The sequence below is a fragment of the Myotis brandtii genome, unplaced genomic scaffold (genome assembly GCF_000412655.1).
Source record: "Myotis brandtii unplaced genomic scaffold, ASM41265v1 scaffold115, whole genome shotgun sequence".
In the NCBI taxonomy this organism is placed as follows: Eukaryota; Metazoa; Chordata; class Mammalia; order Chiroptera; family Vespertilionidae; genus Myotis; species Myotis brandtii.
The window spans coordinates 1,258,325-1,276,441 of NW_005353967.1; the positions used below are offsets into that span (position 1 = coordinate 1,258,325).

At 39.8% G+C, this 18,117-nt stretch overlaps 1 protein-coding gene across 1 annotated transcript in view; it reads left to right on the plus strand.

Moving 5' to 3' along the window:
* Window positions 1-264: 264 nt before the first annotated feature.
* Window positions 265-18,117, plus strand: part of CDH6 (cadherin 6, type 2, K-cadherin (fetal kidney)) — a 49,979-nt gene continuing 32,126 nt past the window's right edge. The window contains exon 1 of the mRNA XM_005857885.2: window positions 265-617. Coding sequence (XP_005857947.1) covers window positions 390-617 — 228 coding nt within the window. The 5' untranslated portion in view covers window positions 265-389. The remainder of the gene's footprint in view (window positions 618-18,117) is intronic.

An 18,117-nucleotide genomic window follows, 5' to 3' on the forward strand; every position in this document is an offset into this window, starting at 1 on the left:
ACCTACAGCAACGCTATCACTTAAAATAGGATTTTTAAGTGATAGAAGAGGAGAAAGGAAAACAAGCAGCTTCCTACTGGCCCTGTGCCTTCCATTTAGCACATCTAAAGGACCATTTTTCCTCATTTCAAAACTGATAGCCAACTTATTCTTGTTGTCTTGCTATTTAAATGTCTGTCTTCTTTTGCCAGAGCTTATTTACTCTAACACTGAATTTTAAGCATCTCTAAAAACACTTGATATGTTATTATTCTTTCCAGATAGCCTCTGAGAGGCACACAAAGAACGTTCAGGAAGAAAGGAGGAATGATGCTGAATACAGTGCAGTGAACAAAAGGAGCTTCAAGGAGAGGCGCCCCGCTGCCCAGAGCCTGGACCCTGTCGTCAGAATGAGAACTTACCGGTACTTCTTGCTACTCTTTTGGGTCGGTCAGCCCTACCCAACTTTCTCAACTCCGTTATCTAAGAGGACTAGTGGTTTCCCAGCAAAGAAAAGGGCCCTGGAGCTCTCTGGAAACAGCAGGCATGAGCTGAACCGTTCGAAAAGGAGCTGGATGTGGAATCAGTTCTTTCTCCTGGAGGAATACACGGGATCCGGTAATCAGTATGTAGGCAAGGTAGGATTCCATGGGGTGCTCTGACATTGTGGTTTTAAAAGCCTGAAGAAGTTACTGCTAGCAGACAGACGGGGAGGATGTGCACTAGTCCCCAACGCAGTAAGAACTGTTGCTTATCTGGTAAGAGTTCTTTTCCCACTCGAGTCGTTTCAGGTAGAGGACTGTGGCAAGAAGCTGAGAAATGTTAGCACTCTTACAAAGAGAGAGAAATGCCCCGGTGGGAAATGAAACGCCCACAACCATCCGCACAGGATTATCATAAATCCTTTAATTTTTACTTTAGCTGGAAAAATATGGCCCAGCTTATTCTATGAAGCAGGAGGTATTAAAATAGGAACAGAGCGATTAAGCCGTAAGGAAAGGCAGGTCCCTTTTTCTCAGTCTGAAAGCAAACATTCTGAGCTTTTGTCCTTTGGCCGGGTTCAAGTTAACTATTTCTTAACTCTGGTACCTACAGTGCCGGCCATTCTCCGACCTAATGGAGCCCTTTGCCCTCAAAACCCTCCACTGCCTTCGGTTGGCTGTTGGGACTGCTGCTGCCGGTTTGTCTTGTCTCAGCTAATTGGCAAGAACTAGGCATTTCAAAGACTTGTGGTTTAGCCGTGGTGAGGTTCACAGAGGAGACAAATGGTTATGGGGAGGTGCTATTTCCAAATATCATCTGACCATTTTATTGACTCCAGAAAGTGGGATGAGGAGGCATCGCTTCTGATCGCCCCGAGCCAGGGCTGGCGCTGAGTCAGGGAAACAGCTTGGTTACGCTGTCAGCCTGAGTTTCCCTGACATTTTATCATCAGCTCCATTCGTGTTGCAGAATATCTGCATACTGTAAAGATGTGAAAAATAAAAAGCCAGGGGTAAGGGTTTGAACTTTGTGAGTTCTGTGTTTCATCATATGGTGTTGATAAGAAAAATCATCATCACACGTCCTGTACATAAACAAACTGGGGATGAACGTGTAACAGATGATAAACGTCTTCGTTTATGATTGCAGCTACGATTTCAGACATCAATAGTAGCGTCTGCAAATTGCATAAATTTTGCAGATTCCAAGGGCTGCGTGGTCACACTTCAATCTGTTGTCAAATAGCCCTGAATAACCATGTGCAGAGCAGTCTCTTTAAGTATTTACCACTATCAGTGAGGGAGAGCCAGCCATGGCTTGGGCTGAGGTAACCAGGCTTAGTTCCAATGAAGTGAATTATTAATATGGAATAAAGTAGGAGAGGAAGTATTCGGTGAAGGGGTGAACATCAACACAGATCCCCAAGGGCCTAGCCTTGTATTTGCTGTGAAATTCACACGCTGTGCGACTGCTGAAGACAGTCCGCGTGCCTGTACTTCTCCGTTTCTTTTGTGAAATTTGAATAGCGCTGCATTAATAGGGTAATGGTTGTAGAAACATTAATAATCCTATCATCTTTAAAGCACTTTCTAGAATACAAATAACTACTGTTCATAGAAGTTTTTTCAAGTACTTTGTCTAATTGACCCTCCTCTTTTTCTTTTCTGCTTTTTCCTCTCAAATGGTGATGCCCTTGTACAACAAAAATACCATGTATTTTTAAAGAAAGGCAGGCTATTTCAGGACACTAGGAGCAGCAGTGAACAAAACCGCCTAGGAATCTGCTCTAGGATTATAATTGCGGGAAGTAGTATTGCCCCCGGGAAAAGCCGTGAGCTGTGGCCCAGGGCCGGTGATTTACCTTCCCGGCTTCGGCTTCTCATCTAGAAAACAGCAATGCCTTGCTTCCTGGAGTTGCTGCGTAGTTTAAGCGAGATGAGAACTAGTGGCTGGCACATAGTAGGGGCATAAAGAAGTTGTTATTATTGGTGAAAAACCCACTGTATGCTCTCTATTACATTTATTGATAATGCATCAAAGTGGAATGTTGATTTTTATATCATTGCAAAGGTAAAATGAGGTAACTGATGGATCTCTCAGTGGGTGGGAAATGTAAAGGAGAGAGGCGAAATCCCTTCACAGTCACAGCTTCAATCTGATTGGTTGGATTGGGATATTTTATTAGCAGCAAGATAAATTTCCCTGCCTCGCCTTTGCCTGCCCCTCCCCCGCCTCCTGGAAGCTGTAACACAGAAGAGAGCACTAGCTGGAGAAGAAAGTCAAGGGCGGGGATTGAGTAGTGGGCAGCCTTACTTCATCTGATGTGTGTGAGAGGAAATCGTGCACTATTCATAGGGCGTTTTCCCGAATCTGTCTTTGGAGTTATGTATCATCAATAGACAAAAGGAAGACTATAATGTGCTTCGTGCCACAATAAAAAAAAAAAAATAGACAAAAATAAATAAATAAAATAAAATAAAAACGGGTTGGGTTCCTCATATGGCAACAAGTTGGTCCACTTTTAATAAATATGGAATAAAACAGAAACAGATGAGATTATCCAGATCCATAGGGTCAAGAAGCTTTTGAAAACAAAATTCTTTTTCAAGATCAGGCGATAGCAAAGTTTCCAAATTTTCTCAATTCACAATGTCCTTAATGTCTCAATCATTTTTTTCACGGTGTCCTTAGGTCAAAAGAAATAGTTAGGTCCAAACAATTTACTAAGTATTTATGTTCTAAAAACAAATAACTGTTTGACAAAAATACGCATCAGTTAACAGAAAAAAAAAATTGTATTTCATTCTTAAATAATCACAGTTACTTACTAATGGAAGGTGTGTGCCTTCCAGGCACTGCACAACTTCTCAGACTGGACATTTCCTTTTCCATATTGATTTTTGCATATACCTGCCTTCTGCCAGGTGCTGGGGGCAAGCCAGCTTCATAAATACGTAACATCATCAAAAGAAATGTAGCACCACCTACTGTTGAAACTGTGAACTACTCTGAGCTAGTACTTCACAAGATGTCTGACAGAGCTCAAGGGTTTGTTGCATTATTTCCCTGGAAATTTTTAAATATTTTTCTGGTGCCACAGTGAGTTCATTGCTACACCCCAGGGTACCTCAGTGAACACTCTGGGAACCATTAGACAATAGTCAGATTCCCATGTAAAGGTATACAAAGGCTAACTGAACCTTATCCCTAGTAAAAAATAGTTACTTAGAGCCTCTTCTTGAGGCCTAAAACTGAAAAGATGAATAGTACAGGTAATGGATAGAAGCGTTAACTGAGGAAAAGTAGTGCAGTTGAGCAAATAACACTTAAAGTAGAAGAAAAGTGTTTTTACACGATAAACACTTTTTTATATTTGTATTTGTGTTCATTGGTTCCAGTTATTCTGGGTTTAAGTCAATAGAGATGACAGTGACAATTGTGAAGCAAGGAAAATTTGAGAATTGGTGTGGGAGCAAAGGGCTGTCGAGAGTCCAAAGAGAAAAAAAGATAGGGTCACATGAGCATCCAAGAAGCAGGAGAAGACAGAGTTGGAGGCTGGATGACAGTAAAGTGAATAGACAAGATCATACTTTAAACTTGAAGCGCAAGCGAGAGCAGTAAGACCTTCCTCCTTTTCTTGACTTAATACTCCTCAGCATTTCACTCATGGCCATAAGATGAACAGAGAAACAAACATGGACTCTGCAGGTTAGGTAGGGAGGCCCTTCCTGCGAACAGCTGAGATATTGACAACCCAAACTCTGACATATGGGAACATTTCAACACCTGACTCACCTAGAATGGTGGTGGCAGGTAGGGGTAACCAGGTAGGAAGAAGTGGTCCTGTACTGGGTAAGAGTTTGTGAGCTTAAGATAGATAGATACAGATACAGATAAGGAATGTGATTTTTTTCTAAAATACATGAATATTTGGATGCTGATTTACCATAAGCAGCATCTATGTCACCTGGGCACTCATTAGAGATGCAGATTCTTGGGCCCCACCTGAGAAGCTGCATTTCAACAAGAGCCCCAGGTGAACTGTATGCACATTCAAATTTGACAAGTGCTGCTTTTACAAATACTTTGCCTGGGTCTCCCCTCCCCAGAGATTCTGATTGACTTGGTTTTTAATTAAGTATTTATGAATTTATGATTCCAATATGTGACAAAATTTGAGAATCGTTGCCCTGGGAGAATATTATCGGCAATAATTATAACACAACATGGCAAGTTCAGTGATAAACGTCTGATGGAAATATAAGAGAGAGGGCCAACTGGGAGCGGGGTCCAGCAGAGCTTCCTGAAGGAGGTGATGATGTTGAAGAACCGCTTCAAGGTGTCAGCTCGCACGGCAGAGGGAGAATTACCAGGACTTTCCAATTAATTGGATGCCAAAGGAGAGAAAGCCAAAGGTTCAAAGATTTCTATTCAGAATCAGACAGTGAATCTATTAGACTCACTAATGCCGGCACAGGAAACAGAAAGAGGTGCATATTTTCTTGTCCAGGTTTTCAGGGAAGAGTGTATGATTTTATACAAAATCTACTTAGGTTATCTTTGGCTTATAGAAAAATAAGAAGAAAGCATCATAATTTCACACTTTCAGAAAAACACCATGCCTTCCTGCCGGCTTTACGTAATGTAGCAATTCCTTGATGATGATCAGTCTATAGTGTGAGATTAAGCTCAATAAGAAAGAGGAGCAGAGGCAGATATTGATTAGATGTTCAAGGCACAGGCATTAAAACATAGATAAATATATTTTTAAACCTCAGAACTATGCACAATATGAGGCAAAAGATTCACATATTGTCATTAATCAGACCCCAGCGAAGCTTAATTTCCTTGTCTCCTCCACTTGATCCTTCACAATATTCTTTGTCCTCTTCTTCCACTCAATGTGTAGCTAAAACTAATCTCCATTAGAAGCATTCGAGATGCTCCTATTTTTGGTAACATACCAGGAGATCTGTTTTTATGGACTTTGGTGAACTGTATATTTTCATAGATATTTTCTGATGCTAGTTTTTTGGAAGCTGGTGATGGTCTTCTTTGGCAGAGCTTTCCCCAAAACTGGTAACTGTGCTTTTTAAAATATCAAGAAAATGTGGCTTCTATTTGAAACTCTGATGTACACGTCTTCCTAATAAGTCTTTCTCTTGAGTCTTTAAAATTAGTATTTACCCAGTTCAACGAAGCCAATATTCTTAGGATGATTGGACAGTAATGTTTTAATGGCCCATAAAAATAAAAGTTGTCAGCCAAATACACCTTTAAAATGAGGGATGAATAATTATTTGTTCCTATAATTACATGATCCAAAAATCAGTCAACATAAAGCAACATATTATATACATTCTGAAAGACCATTTAAAAGATGCTGTAATTAAAACATTGCTTTATGATATTCCTTTTTTCTGAAAAGAGCATAAACTTAAGAATAGAAACCTCCTGGTGCTAATTTGATGGGTGATTCAGAGACTCATTTAACCCCCTGTTACTTCAAACAGCAGCATCGGTGAAAGCCTCATCACAGAAACCTTTACTGGGCATCACTTTGTTCCAGACACGCTGCCAAGTGCTTCAGGTGTATTATCTCATTGAACCCTCACAGCAACCTTAATGCCCACATGTTCGCTATATCCCTGTTTTATAGATGAGTAAACTAAGGCTCAGAGCAGTCAGGTATTTTAATCCAAAGCCTCACACTGCCGGAACTTGGCAGGTGGCCTCTGTTCAGTTATCTCCCCCCTCACACACACCACTGCTTCGCAGAGCCAGGGCAAGGCACAAATGAAAAAACAGACACACCACATACTTTGGTGTTCAATGATAGAATTCAATTCAATGTCACAAATACCTACTGAGAACCTGCTGTGGGACAGCCATGAGGAGAGAGAGAATTTTTTTTTAAAGACTGCTTTTAAGAGCTATGCAAATATGTGTGCATGAATATTTTGTGTCTTCCTTTTATTTTTGCTTGATTTTAATTTCCAGAACACATCAGTGATATTCAAAATAGTTACATGTGAGGATTTTAAAATTAGATATGTACTTATTGATCTTTTGGGTCATCATGATGAAAAGTGTCTTTTTTTTTATTCCTCTTGATAACCTTCTCTAAACTTCAATGACCTGCAATCTTTTCTCCCTGAGTCAAGACAAGTGCCTTGAGCACATCTTTCTTCTTCATCATTTAAATTTAATGCTCAGCCATTTAACACTTTTATATTTCAACTGATGGTATATTTCAGAGAACGTGCATTCACTTGCTTATTGGATGTCCTTTTTTAAAATGTCTCAAGAAGTAACTTCCCAACTGCTAATATTGGTAGTAATCCTCCTTTTGTTTCTACTACCAACCAACTAATTTCAATTCCTTGATGACAAAAGCTTCAGTTTGCCATCTGATGCTAAGAAAATGTCCCGTTTAATAGCAATTCCCCGAGTCTCGAACTCCCCTCTCTGCACAGTTGCATGTAGAGAGCAAAAACAGTTAAAATGTCTGACCTTGGTCACAAACTCAAAGGCAACTTTCAGCTTCCTGGGTCACACAGAGTAAAGTACAGAAAGCCAACAATGACCCAATCCAGAATCCTCCAACTTCCAAGTCGTTATGCCTGTGGAATCCTATATCCTTCTGCTTATAATTCAATTTGTTCAAAAAAATAAAGGGATGAAGGTGAATAAAAGAGAGTTAAGGGTTTAGATTCTTTTTGTCCCCACTGAGCTATTTTACTTCCACGCTCTACCAGTCAAACAGAGCTAGAGGTTGTTGGAAGGTTATAGAGGCTCTACATGCTCATTATAACAAATCCCCCAGAATCTAGCCCATGGACATTGTTAAGTAGTTCTTCACTGATTGCCTTAACTTGTTTGTACTACTGTTGAACCGTGTAATTCTTGATTTGCACCAGAGTTCTTCATTTTTTTTATCATATTATGGATCTGCCATAGCAAATATTCAGAGTGTCCACATCTAGTTTATATTTCTTTTAAAATCAAAATCCCTAATTATAATTTTGACTGAATTTTATTGAAAAAATTAGATTAAAAATCCCTAACATATGTGTGTAATTAACAGTCAATAGGTTCTTAAACCACAATCTTTTTCATTTCCATTGATATGAATGACAGCATTAGAACATTATTTTAAATATGACAAGACAAATATATATTATAACCAGAATTAGAAATTTAAATATTAGAGGGCAGTACCTCTCTAGTCAAAATTAAATATATCTTCCTAATGTTCTTTTTTTTTTTTTACCAAAAATAAACAGGTTTTTGATAGGGGTTCTACCTTTTATAACCTTCATCAAATTTAGGGATTATGTTTAGATCTTAATGTGTCATTGGAAACTCAAGAAGGCATCTCTTTTTGTGTAGATGTAGACTGCTGGTAGCAACAGTATAAGCCTTTATGCAGTCATTTATTAAGACGACAATGCAATATAATCCTAATGAGCCTGCCAGTATTCTTTCCGAACCTATCTTTCCCTCGGGAATTGAAGAAAGGGCTGAAGGAAAGTACAGAATTCCCCAGAAGAGAATAAGAGATTTTTTTTATTGCCATTATTGATAAATAAGTAAAAGTAACACGTATTCTCAAAGGTAATGTGAGGCATCAAATTTGAAATTATGCAACCTGCAATAAGAAGAAAAGCAGCATGCCAAAATATTTCACTGGAAAAATATTTATAGTTTCTTCCAGTTTTCCATTCACAGAGAATACATGTACACAAGAAAAGAGAGGCACTTTAAAAGATTAAAACGTATACATGTGTGAAATATATGAATAAATATTTTGGGTGCATTGGTGTATTTCAGCAAACCTGAGGGCAGTAATAAAAGCATAACAAAAAGCTTGAAATATCACTCTGGATGTGGGATTTAATGCTGACTAGAGGGAACAGAGATTGGAGTTAAGAAGGCAATTGAAGAAGTTATCTCAGCTATGGCATTTTCGAATAGATTTGGAAAGAAAATGCTTTTCATTCATTCAACAATTACTCACCAGAGTGCAAAGTTAATAGCAGAGGCAGCCTGCCTATGTTTGAGCCACAGCTACACTGACTATCTAGGTATGTTGAGCAAGTTATTTAACCCCTCTCTGCCCTCAATTTCTTTAACTGTTAAATGAGGGGGTTAATAAAGTCATTGAGGTGAGGCTTAAATAAGTTAATACACAGAAAGGGCTTAGAATGGGCCTGGTGTATCATAGGAAACTAAGGGAAGACCAATACCAGGCAGGATGGCTCCCTGCTACCAAGTGTGCCTTCAAAGAAAGAAAAGGTGAAGGGAAGGAAGAACCAAAGGTGCCCAGAACATCCCACTAATGTTCTGCCTCCTTCAGGGAAGCCAAGCATCATGGGTCAGGAGATGGTGTCAAAGCAGCTAAGGCATCTGCAAATATGATTGATTAATCAACCGCAATTCTGAAGGCTAAGCATACATAAAAATACCAAGTTTTCTTTATTATCCCCACCGAACAAAAAATAAAACGCACACTACGATCACATTAGTGTGCATTTGTGTTCAATCTTGGTAACTTTTCTTCATCCTCCTATTAAGGCTACTTATCATTTATTTCATTTTAAAGCATCAGTTTGCACCACAATTTAGAGTTTATATTATTTAAATTACTGTGAAATGTTAAGTGTCCCAGTAATTCAAAAAATGACTCTAGTACTTCAGGCATCCTAATATTTCAAGTTGGAGTTATCAGAATTAAGTTGGAATGATATTACAATCTCCTTACATTATTGAATCAAAGTTTTATTGTGGGAAAACTACTCTTGATTTACTTGTTTAATTACCCTGAATGCTTCACATTTTAGAGCAAAATAATGAATTTCTTGTTTAAGGTTGAATTTTTGACCTTCAATAATTGAGTAGTGTTTTATATTGGATCCCAGCACTGCTCTTTCGATTGGTACTTTTGATATTAAATTTATACCTTTGAATACTTATATCTTTGTAAACTCTGCAAGGCCCTAGGCTACACATCTTGCTCATCTTTGTATCCTCCAAAGTGCCTGGCACAGATTTCGCACATTGGAAACGGTCAAGTATTCCTTAATTAAGCTGCAATGACCACAAAAGATGAAAATCTGCTATACTGTCTGAAAACTGCCTCCCACTTTATTGGCATGAATGGTTTGATATGGATATCATTGGTGGTGCTTTGTGTCATTGAATTGACAACTAAAAATCTAGTCTTTAAAGTTCAAGAATATATAAACAGTAAACATATAAACCAAATTTATTATGAAAGTCTTTCCATGGAAACTACCTCTGAAATTTTCCCATCAAAGTGACACAAAAATTTACAATACAATAGGATAAAACTCAAGCTTCCTTAGTGCAAACCAGAGAAACTAAAGACAACACAGTTGTATGTGCATGAACTAACAAGAAAGACAAAAAGGAAATATATAGCAAATAGTATCATATCATAAAAGTTGGCTCCTTTAAGACTTTTACAAATGAAAACCAAACATTATTTGGGGTCTCAGTAGAAGAAAGTTTGAAACAAAATGAGAAAAAGCCAGAGTTAACCAATAGAAAACAAACTTCTTTCTCTTAAAATTCCTAAGAAAGTACAGAGTGCTCAGTAAAAGAGAAATCATTTAAGACCTGAGAACGATGATTGCAATGATGCACAATAGATCAACGATCAAGACAAATGTCATCATACAGGGAGAGAAAAATTCTATATAATGACTAATTCTTTTTTTACCAACTATATTTTCTTCTAATCAACATATTTTTAATTCTCACAGGAAAAATCATCATCTCTGGAGAATAATCTCATCTTTATTCTTTCTACAATTTATGTTAAGTACAATTCAGAAGAGAAACATAGAAGAGGAGATGCAAAGAAAATTTGCTTTAAAATACAGACATGTAAAACTGTAGCATGCTTTTATTGTTTTCTTTTCATAAATTGGAAAGCATAAGAATCTGGCTCATTGCCTTCCTTAATCTATAGCCTGGGGCTACATTCCCCCCTTTCCCCCCCCCCAAATACCCTCCAGGAAGAGAGTGTCCCTTTTAAAAATCAAGTACAGTGGGGCCTTGACTTACAAGTTTAATTCGTTCCGTGACGGAGCTTGTAACTCAAATTACTCGTATGTCAAATCAATTGTGAACGAGTGAGACACGTGATGCTGGGCTGATGTTGTGGCGTTCACTGTGATGTTTGCTGCGCCAACTAGCGGTGGGGTATCTGAAGCTGGCTCGTAACCCGAATTTTAGCTCGCAACTCAAAGCAAAAAATCGGCAGAGAGACGGCTCATATCTCGAAAAACTCATTAGTCAGGACACTCGTAAGTCAAGGCCCCACTGTAAAGCTTTTTTTTTTTTTGCATCTTCTCTAAGTTTGAGATTATTTCCAAATAAAAGATTTTTTAAAAATTAAAAAATAAAAAGCAAGGCAGAATGGATTATAAGAAATTACTTTCTGATCCTATTTTTATTTTGAGTGTTCTATCCATCCTCCCACCTATGTGTATTATGTAAAAAGAATAAAAGGGGGGACTATCTACCCTGTGTTAAAGCTATGATCTTGGTGATTACCGATCCACCAGCCTCTTAAAGTGAAATGTAGTTTTAAGATTAAATCAAAGACATTAGGTGACTTGGGCAAACTTGAGTGGCAGTACTTGGTTCAGTTGTATCTCCTTTTCAGCAGTCTACACATCACTGACTTAAGTTTTGCAGTGATAATGTGGCAGTGTGAAGCAAACCATCAAGCAACTTCTAAGGGGGCATAGAACAGGACACACAACACAAGGGAAGTCATCCCCTAGCAGGTGGAGGTAGAATGGATGGTTTTTAGCAGTTTCACTGCAGACAACTGGTCATGAGATAAGAAGCAGTGATGATGTTATCTCACATTCTATCAGGCACTACAGTTTAGGGCGTGCTCTCTCACATGTAAGAGAGATTCAGGGGAGCATGCCTCCACTGGAGGAAGCCAGAATCCAGCTTTTCTGATACGGTTACATCAGATACTCTTCCCTAAAACCACATTATTAAGATATTAACATAGCAGAGAGCCATTTCAGACATGGCGGGCACGTGACATAATAGCACACAGGCTTAGGAGTTGGAGCGCTAAAGTTCATGACTCTAACATCACTATGAAGACACTTACCCAGTGTAGCTGTTGGGACCGTTCACATTTCTGTTCACTGATTGTTTCACAGTTAGTTCCCTTAAAGAAAAAAAAAGAGTTGTTCAAATCATTTAAGAATTTATATGCTAGTTCCCAAGAAAGAAAATCTAATAAATGAACTCATGATCTTCTCTCCTAGAAATGCTCACCATTATTTCCTTGACTGTATGAGTAGGTTACAGAATTCAATTTAATCATCATTTCCTGAGCACATATGGGATGCTTGAGAGCTTTGAATTTGAATAAAAAAATAGTCTCTCCCTCAAGTAAACTACTTGTTTTATGAAGATATGGCTTTAACTTTTTAAATCCCAAGTAAGAGTCAACATAAGATTATTATATCTAATATGATTTTTATCTTTGAAGAAAAACATATTTGAGGAAAAGTCCATTAGCTAGTGAGAAACATAATTTTTTAAATCTCTGCTGCTTGATTTCTTGTGTCTTAAATGTCTGCATTTATCTATAAATATTTTCTTCCAAGTGTAGTGTCAGAGATAGAGAGAGATGAAACGCGAAAATTGAACTGGAATCCCTGAGTTCCCGGGTTCTTGTCTCAGTGGTTTTGAAGAATGAAGCCACGGATGAAAGGTGATAGGTGAAAAGTACAGAAACTTTATTGCAGGCAGACGCTACCTCTAAAACCTAATTCTAAATCCTAAGCCTAAGACTTTGGCCCTCCTGGATGGACAGAGGGGCCCCTGAGAAGGGTGACCACTGCTTTCTTTGTCTTGAGGCATTAAATAGGCTGCAGTTCTTTGTCTGAACCTGGCTCCTTCTTATTGGTCATTGTGCTACATAGAGTTAGTTTTCAAAGCTCAAAGCCCACGTGGTTCCCCCACCTTCTCTCCCCCTTACCTTGTTGGTTGGAGTCACTGTTGATTTATCTTATAGCTCTCCCAGTTGTGTTGGCAGAGAAAGCCTTATCTCATGGCCCTCCCAGCTACTCAGGTCAGGGCTACTTTTGGCCTAACTTACGGTAACTCTAATGGCTCAGACCTGAGATGCCTTTTGGTTTATGGCTGTCTTTAATTGCAGGGGTCAGATATATTTCTATTTGCCTATTCCATTTCTCTACTCTCTGTATAAATAAGATAAATACCCTGGCATCTTCAAGTCTCCATTATGTATTCCTTCCCCCATAGGCCCCTTTTTATTCCTAACCTAAACCTGCCTAATTAAGCTAGCTAACTAACCCTTTCAGAGAAAGGGAGAGAAAGAAAGAGGGGGAGTGTGTGTGTGTGTGTGTGTGTGTGTGTGTGTGTGTGTGTATCCTTAGCTTTGTCAATTGCTAAAAAGATTACAGTATGAGGCAAAAAAGCAGGATTAAAACTGGTGAGTTACAGTGCCTTGCTAAATCAATTTTTGACTGGGTATCTGGCTCTCAACTTGATTTACCGCTGGCATTTTGAAAATGAAAATGTTAGACTAAGCAAGAGTTGAGACTAATGTCTTCATCTGCTGAAGACCTTGGACATCCAGAGCCAAGCACAAGGCAGGAGTAAACAATGCCTTTTGGGGGAAATAACTACATGCAGTGAATAAACCAAAAGGCGTTTGTTTAATTGATAAGTCCAAAATGAACAATAACCTCTATTACAGTTTGTATCATTTGTGCCAATAGAATTTACAAATAACTTAGCCTGGGGCCTAATATAATAAATACAAGGAATTGGGAAACTTTTGTAATCATCCTGGAAAGTGTTGTTCGACAGTATGTGCTCACGTGAGCGAACATAGACTTTGGAGTCAGGCCGATCTTGGTCTCCTTCCTGGCTCTGCCCTTAACTTTCAGTCAGTTACTTAACCTCCCTGAAAAAAAAAAAATAGGAGAAAGTAATGCTTGTCTCCTGGAATTGTTATGAGACTTAGTTGATGAATCACACAAGGCACTTAAGCAGTACCAGACACATAGTGTCACCAAAGGTTAGTTTTCTTCCCTCTTTACTGGGATTCTTGAACTAAAACCACATACAGTTTCAGTTCACCTTGAATCCCAGAGATAAGAAACAATTGTCATCTTTTTCTATTTCTGCTGTTAACAAGTTACACAAATTTAGTGAATTAGAACAGTACAAATTTATGCTCTTGCAATTCAAAAAGTCAAAAGTCTAAAATGGGTTTCAATGGGCCAAAACCAAGGTGTCTGCAAGGTGTCCTTCTGGAGGCGCTAGGAGAATCCCTCCCCTTGCCTTTTCGAGCCTGCATTCCTTGGTTCATGGGCCCTTCCTCCCTGTTCAACGCCGGCAGTGTAGCATCTTCAAATCAATCTCTCCGCTTCATTGAACATTTCCTTCTCTGACTCCCTACCTTCCCTTAGAAGGACGCTGGTGATTATGCTGGCCTCTGTCAGGACAATCCAGGATAATGTCCCGATCTGAAGAGCTTTATCTTAACCACACCTGTATATCCTTTTTGCCTTTAAGGGATCATAGTCCCGGGTTCTGAGAAGTAGTACAGGAACCTCTTTGGGAGAACCATTATTCTGCTTACTACATCTACTACAACCTAAAGTTTTGTTCACTTACTAGTTACTTTGGTACTTTTGACATTAAATTCAAAGTATCGAGTGTAAAAGATAAATGTCAAGGATATGAATAAATTTTTCTTGAGTTTAGATTGAAATTTTTTTCACTTTTAGAACTTTTTCAAAAAATTCTCCTCCACATAACACAAGTCTTTTTCAGTGGCTATTAAATCTAACAAAACATAAAAGATGGAATTGAGTGGGGTCATGTGTTATCTCTATAAATGCAGAACTCTTTATGATATAATTTGAATGAATTTTTAAAGTTATAAGGTACATAATGAGAAAAAAAAGATGGGAGGAGAGAAAGATGATAGTAGATAGATAGAGAATTCCATCAGTGGCTCTCAGTGGAGGCAATTTTGTTCTCTCAAAGGACATTTGGCAATATACGGAGATGTTTTTTATTGTCACAACTTGAAAGCTGCTACAGGTATCTAGTGGGTAGAAGTCAAGAATGCTGATAAATAGGACAGGTATCTCTACAAAGAGTTACCCAGCCCAAACTGTCAATGGTGTAGAGGTTGGAAAATTCTGCATTAGATCTCTATAACTCGGCACTTAAAATATTGTTTGGTATAGAGTATGCCTTTAATGAATATTCATAAAAGTGGATGTAAACATCGAGAGAAAAATACTTGTGTTGTAGTTAACAGACTAGACCAGGGGTCCTCAAACTTTTTAAACAGGGGGCCAGTTCACTGTCCCTCAGACCGTTGGAGGGCCGGACTATAGTTTAAAAAAAAAACTATGAACAAATTCCTATGCACACTGCACATATCTTATTTTGAAGTAAAAAAAACAAAACTGGAACAAATACAATATTTGTATTTGCATGTGGCCCGTGGGCCGTAGTTTGCGGACCCCTGGACTAGACTGAAATGTCAGACTGCCTGAACTCAAATTCTGCTCCCTGTGGTTGTATGATGCTGAAAAGTTACTTAACTTAAATCTTGCCTCAGTTTCCTCATTAGTGTAGAGGGGATAGGAAGAGATTCATAATGAGTAAAAAATTATCTAATCTATATAATAAATTTAGCACATTTTCTAGCCCATAGTACGGGCTTAATAAATGCCTGCTATTACTATTTTCCCAAATCCCAGCCAAACCAATTCCCAAATGATCTATATATATAAAAGTCCAAGTAACTGTCTGACCGTCTGACTGTCCAACCAGTAGCTATGACATGCAATGACCACCAGAGGGCAGACAGTTCGACCGGTAGCTATGATGCACACTGACCACTAAGGGCAGATGCTCAACACAGGTGCTGCCGAGCTGTGGTGACTTGGCAGCTGTGGTTCTCGGGTGACACACCCAGAACCAGAGAGGAGGGAGCCCAATCCCGGTATGTCACCCTAGAACCACCCTCTCGCAATTCGGAACCCCTCAGGGGATGTCTGAGAGCCAGTTTCGGCCCGATCCCCGCAGGCCAGGCCATGGGACCCCACCAGTGCACAAATCTGTGCACCGGGCCTCTAGTAAATAATATAAAAGAACACTTTAAAGATAAAATATTCCCACTGTCATAAAGTGGAAAATTTCCACAAAATTATTTATGTTGTATAGAAGAAATTAATTTTTTCAGGTCATTACAAGAGGCAACATAGTATAACCAGAAAAAGAACATAGGATATGGAGATAGCCCAATCCTAGGTTTTGTCAGAGAAAAGAAGATTTTCCAGATTCTTTTAGAGCCCATTCAATGAATCAAAAGATGGGTCTGGCCAGCTAGAATAAAACTTATTGATTCTATCTAATAAAGAGGGACTATGCTAATTGACCCTCATGCCGTCACAAAGATGGCAGCGTCCACAGCCAATAAGGAGGGAAAATGCTAATTGACTGCCCCACCCTCAAAGATGGCGGCGCCCACAGCCAATAAGGAGGGAATATGCTAATTGACTGCCACACCCTCAGAGATGGTAGCACCCACAGCCACAAGATGGCGACGCCCAGTCCCCTCAGCCCTGCCGGGGTGGCAGGCATGCGGCACCCAGTCCCCGCCCTGCCGGGGTGGCAGGCATGCGGCAAGGCCAGGCCCCTCCGTATGCCTGCCTCTGGAGTCCCCCAGTCCCCTCAGCCCCCCAGCCACCCAGGACCAGCCCAAGGCACAGGCAAACCTCGGATGGCGGCTGCCCATCCTCCCAGGGCCGGCTGAGGCTTGCACTGCCAGAAGTGGCAGCAGCAGAGGTGTGATGGGGTGCTGCCTTCTCCTGATCGCCAGGTCACCTCCCGCCCCTGAGGGCTCCCAGACTGTGAGACGGGGGCAGGCCAGGCTGAAGGACCCCCCCCCCCTCCAGTGCATGAATTTTCATGCACCAGGCCTCTAGTCATGTATAAATGTCATCACCAAAAATTATTGGTGCCAGGCTCAGGGCTGCAGGCCATGCTTCCATCCCAGCTTTCCTCTCAGATTTTATAATGGGAATCAGCTCTTCTCGTCACCAAAACTCATGTGGTGGGGTACTCCTGCAGCATTTCACATTTCTGGCTTCTAAATACGTGCACATGCACAACCCTGTGCGTATTTGAAGTCATTTTACTGCCCTGAGTCAATGTCTCTGAAGTCCTTAAAGGGGGCCAGGGAGCAGGGGCAAGTTTGTGGGTACAGGTGAATGGGGAGTCGGCTTTTCCTTTCCCTTTGGGGAAATCATGTAGTGAGAAAGAAGCTCATTTTAGCTCCCCAGAGCCTTCCAAAGCTTCTTCAGGGTAAGAAAAAGGTGGATGGTCCTGTAGATGGTCCCTACCAAGGACAAAGCAACTCGTTAGCTACAACCAAGGACAATGAAGGAGTCATAGTCAGACATGAGGGCCTATGGAGAAGAGAATAGAGCAGGTCACCTGGGACCTTAAGGAGCTGAGGTCATGAGTCCACCTGCCAAAACCACAGACACCACTAAGGAAAGTAATGGATGAGAGACTAGCAGGCTAGAGACTAGCAGGCCAAAGGACAGTGCAAGGACTACCTTTGATTCCAAATGCCCCAAATTTCCCTCTGGTTCAGGCCATGTGGCTCTCTCTTCTTCATACACCCAGATGTCATCTTAAACTAGATCAGGGGCAAGGGAAGAAAGCTGAAACCAGAAAGACTAGGATTTATTTAAAAGTTATCTAAAGAGACTCTATTATTGAATCAGGCAGACTTTATTGAATTGCACTAAATTATTGACTCAATATTCAACCTAACATAGAGTTCCTAATATTCAATAGGATTAGAGCTTGAGGGATAAGCTATTAAAAAAAATAAGGCCCTAGCAGGTTTGGCTCAGTGGATAGCATTGGCCCATGGACTGAAGGGTCATGGGTTCATTTCTGGTCAAGGGCACATACTTCAGTTGCAGGTTCGATCCTCCACCCCCACCCTCGCGCCAACAATTGATGTATCTCTCTCACATCAATGTTTTTCTCTCTGTGTCTTTCCCCCTCCCTTCCACTCTCTCCAAAAATGAATGGGAAAATATCCTCGGGTGAGGATTAATAATAATAATAATAATAATAAGGAAGCTGCATCTAACCTTGCATATCTGAGTGCAGTGTGAGAAAATATGGGATCCTGCAACTCAAGGGAAAGAGTATTTCTATTTTAGCTGACATTATTACTTTTATTAGCCCAGGCACCTACTCAAGGCGTCCTTTGACTTTCTCCCACACTGAACCTTGAAACCATGCCATGCACTCATCTGGTTGCTAAATCATTTTTCTTCCATTAGTAAATCTAAACTCCTCCAAGAACTCTTCGTAAACCATCAAAGATCTAACACGTTCCCTGACTCCACCTTGTCCAACTTATAACTTCCTTCCATGCTGTTCTCCATCTTTTCATTTATTTTTTTATTCCTAATACTTAAAGTACTCAACTACCTAATTTCTGCTTTTATTCTGTATCTTTTACATATGAGTATTTATGAGCCTAAATTGCAAGTTTGTAGAAGACAGGTA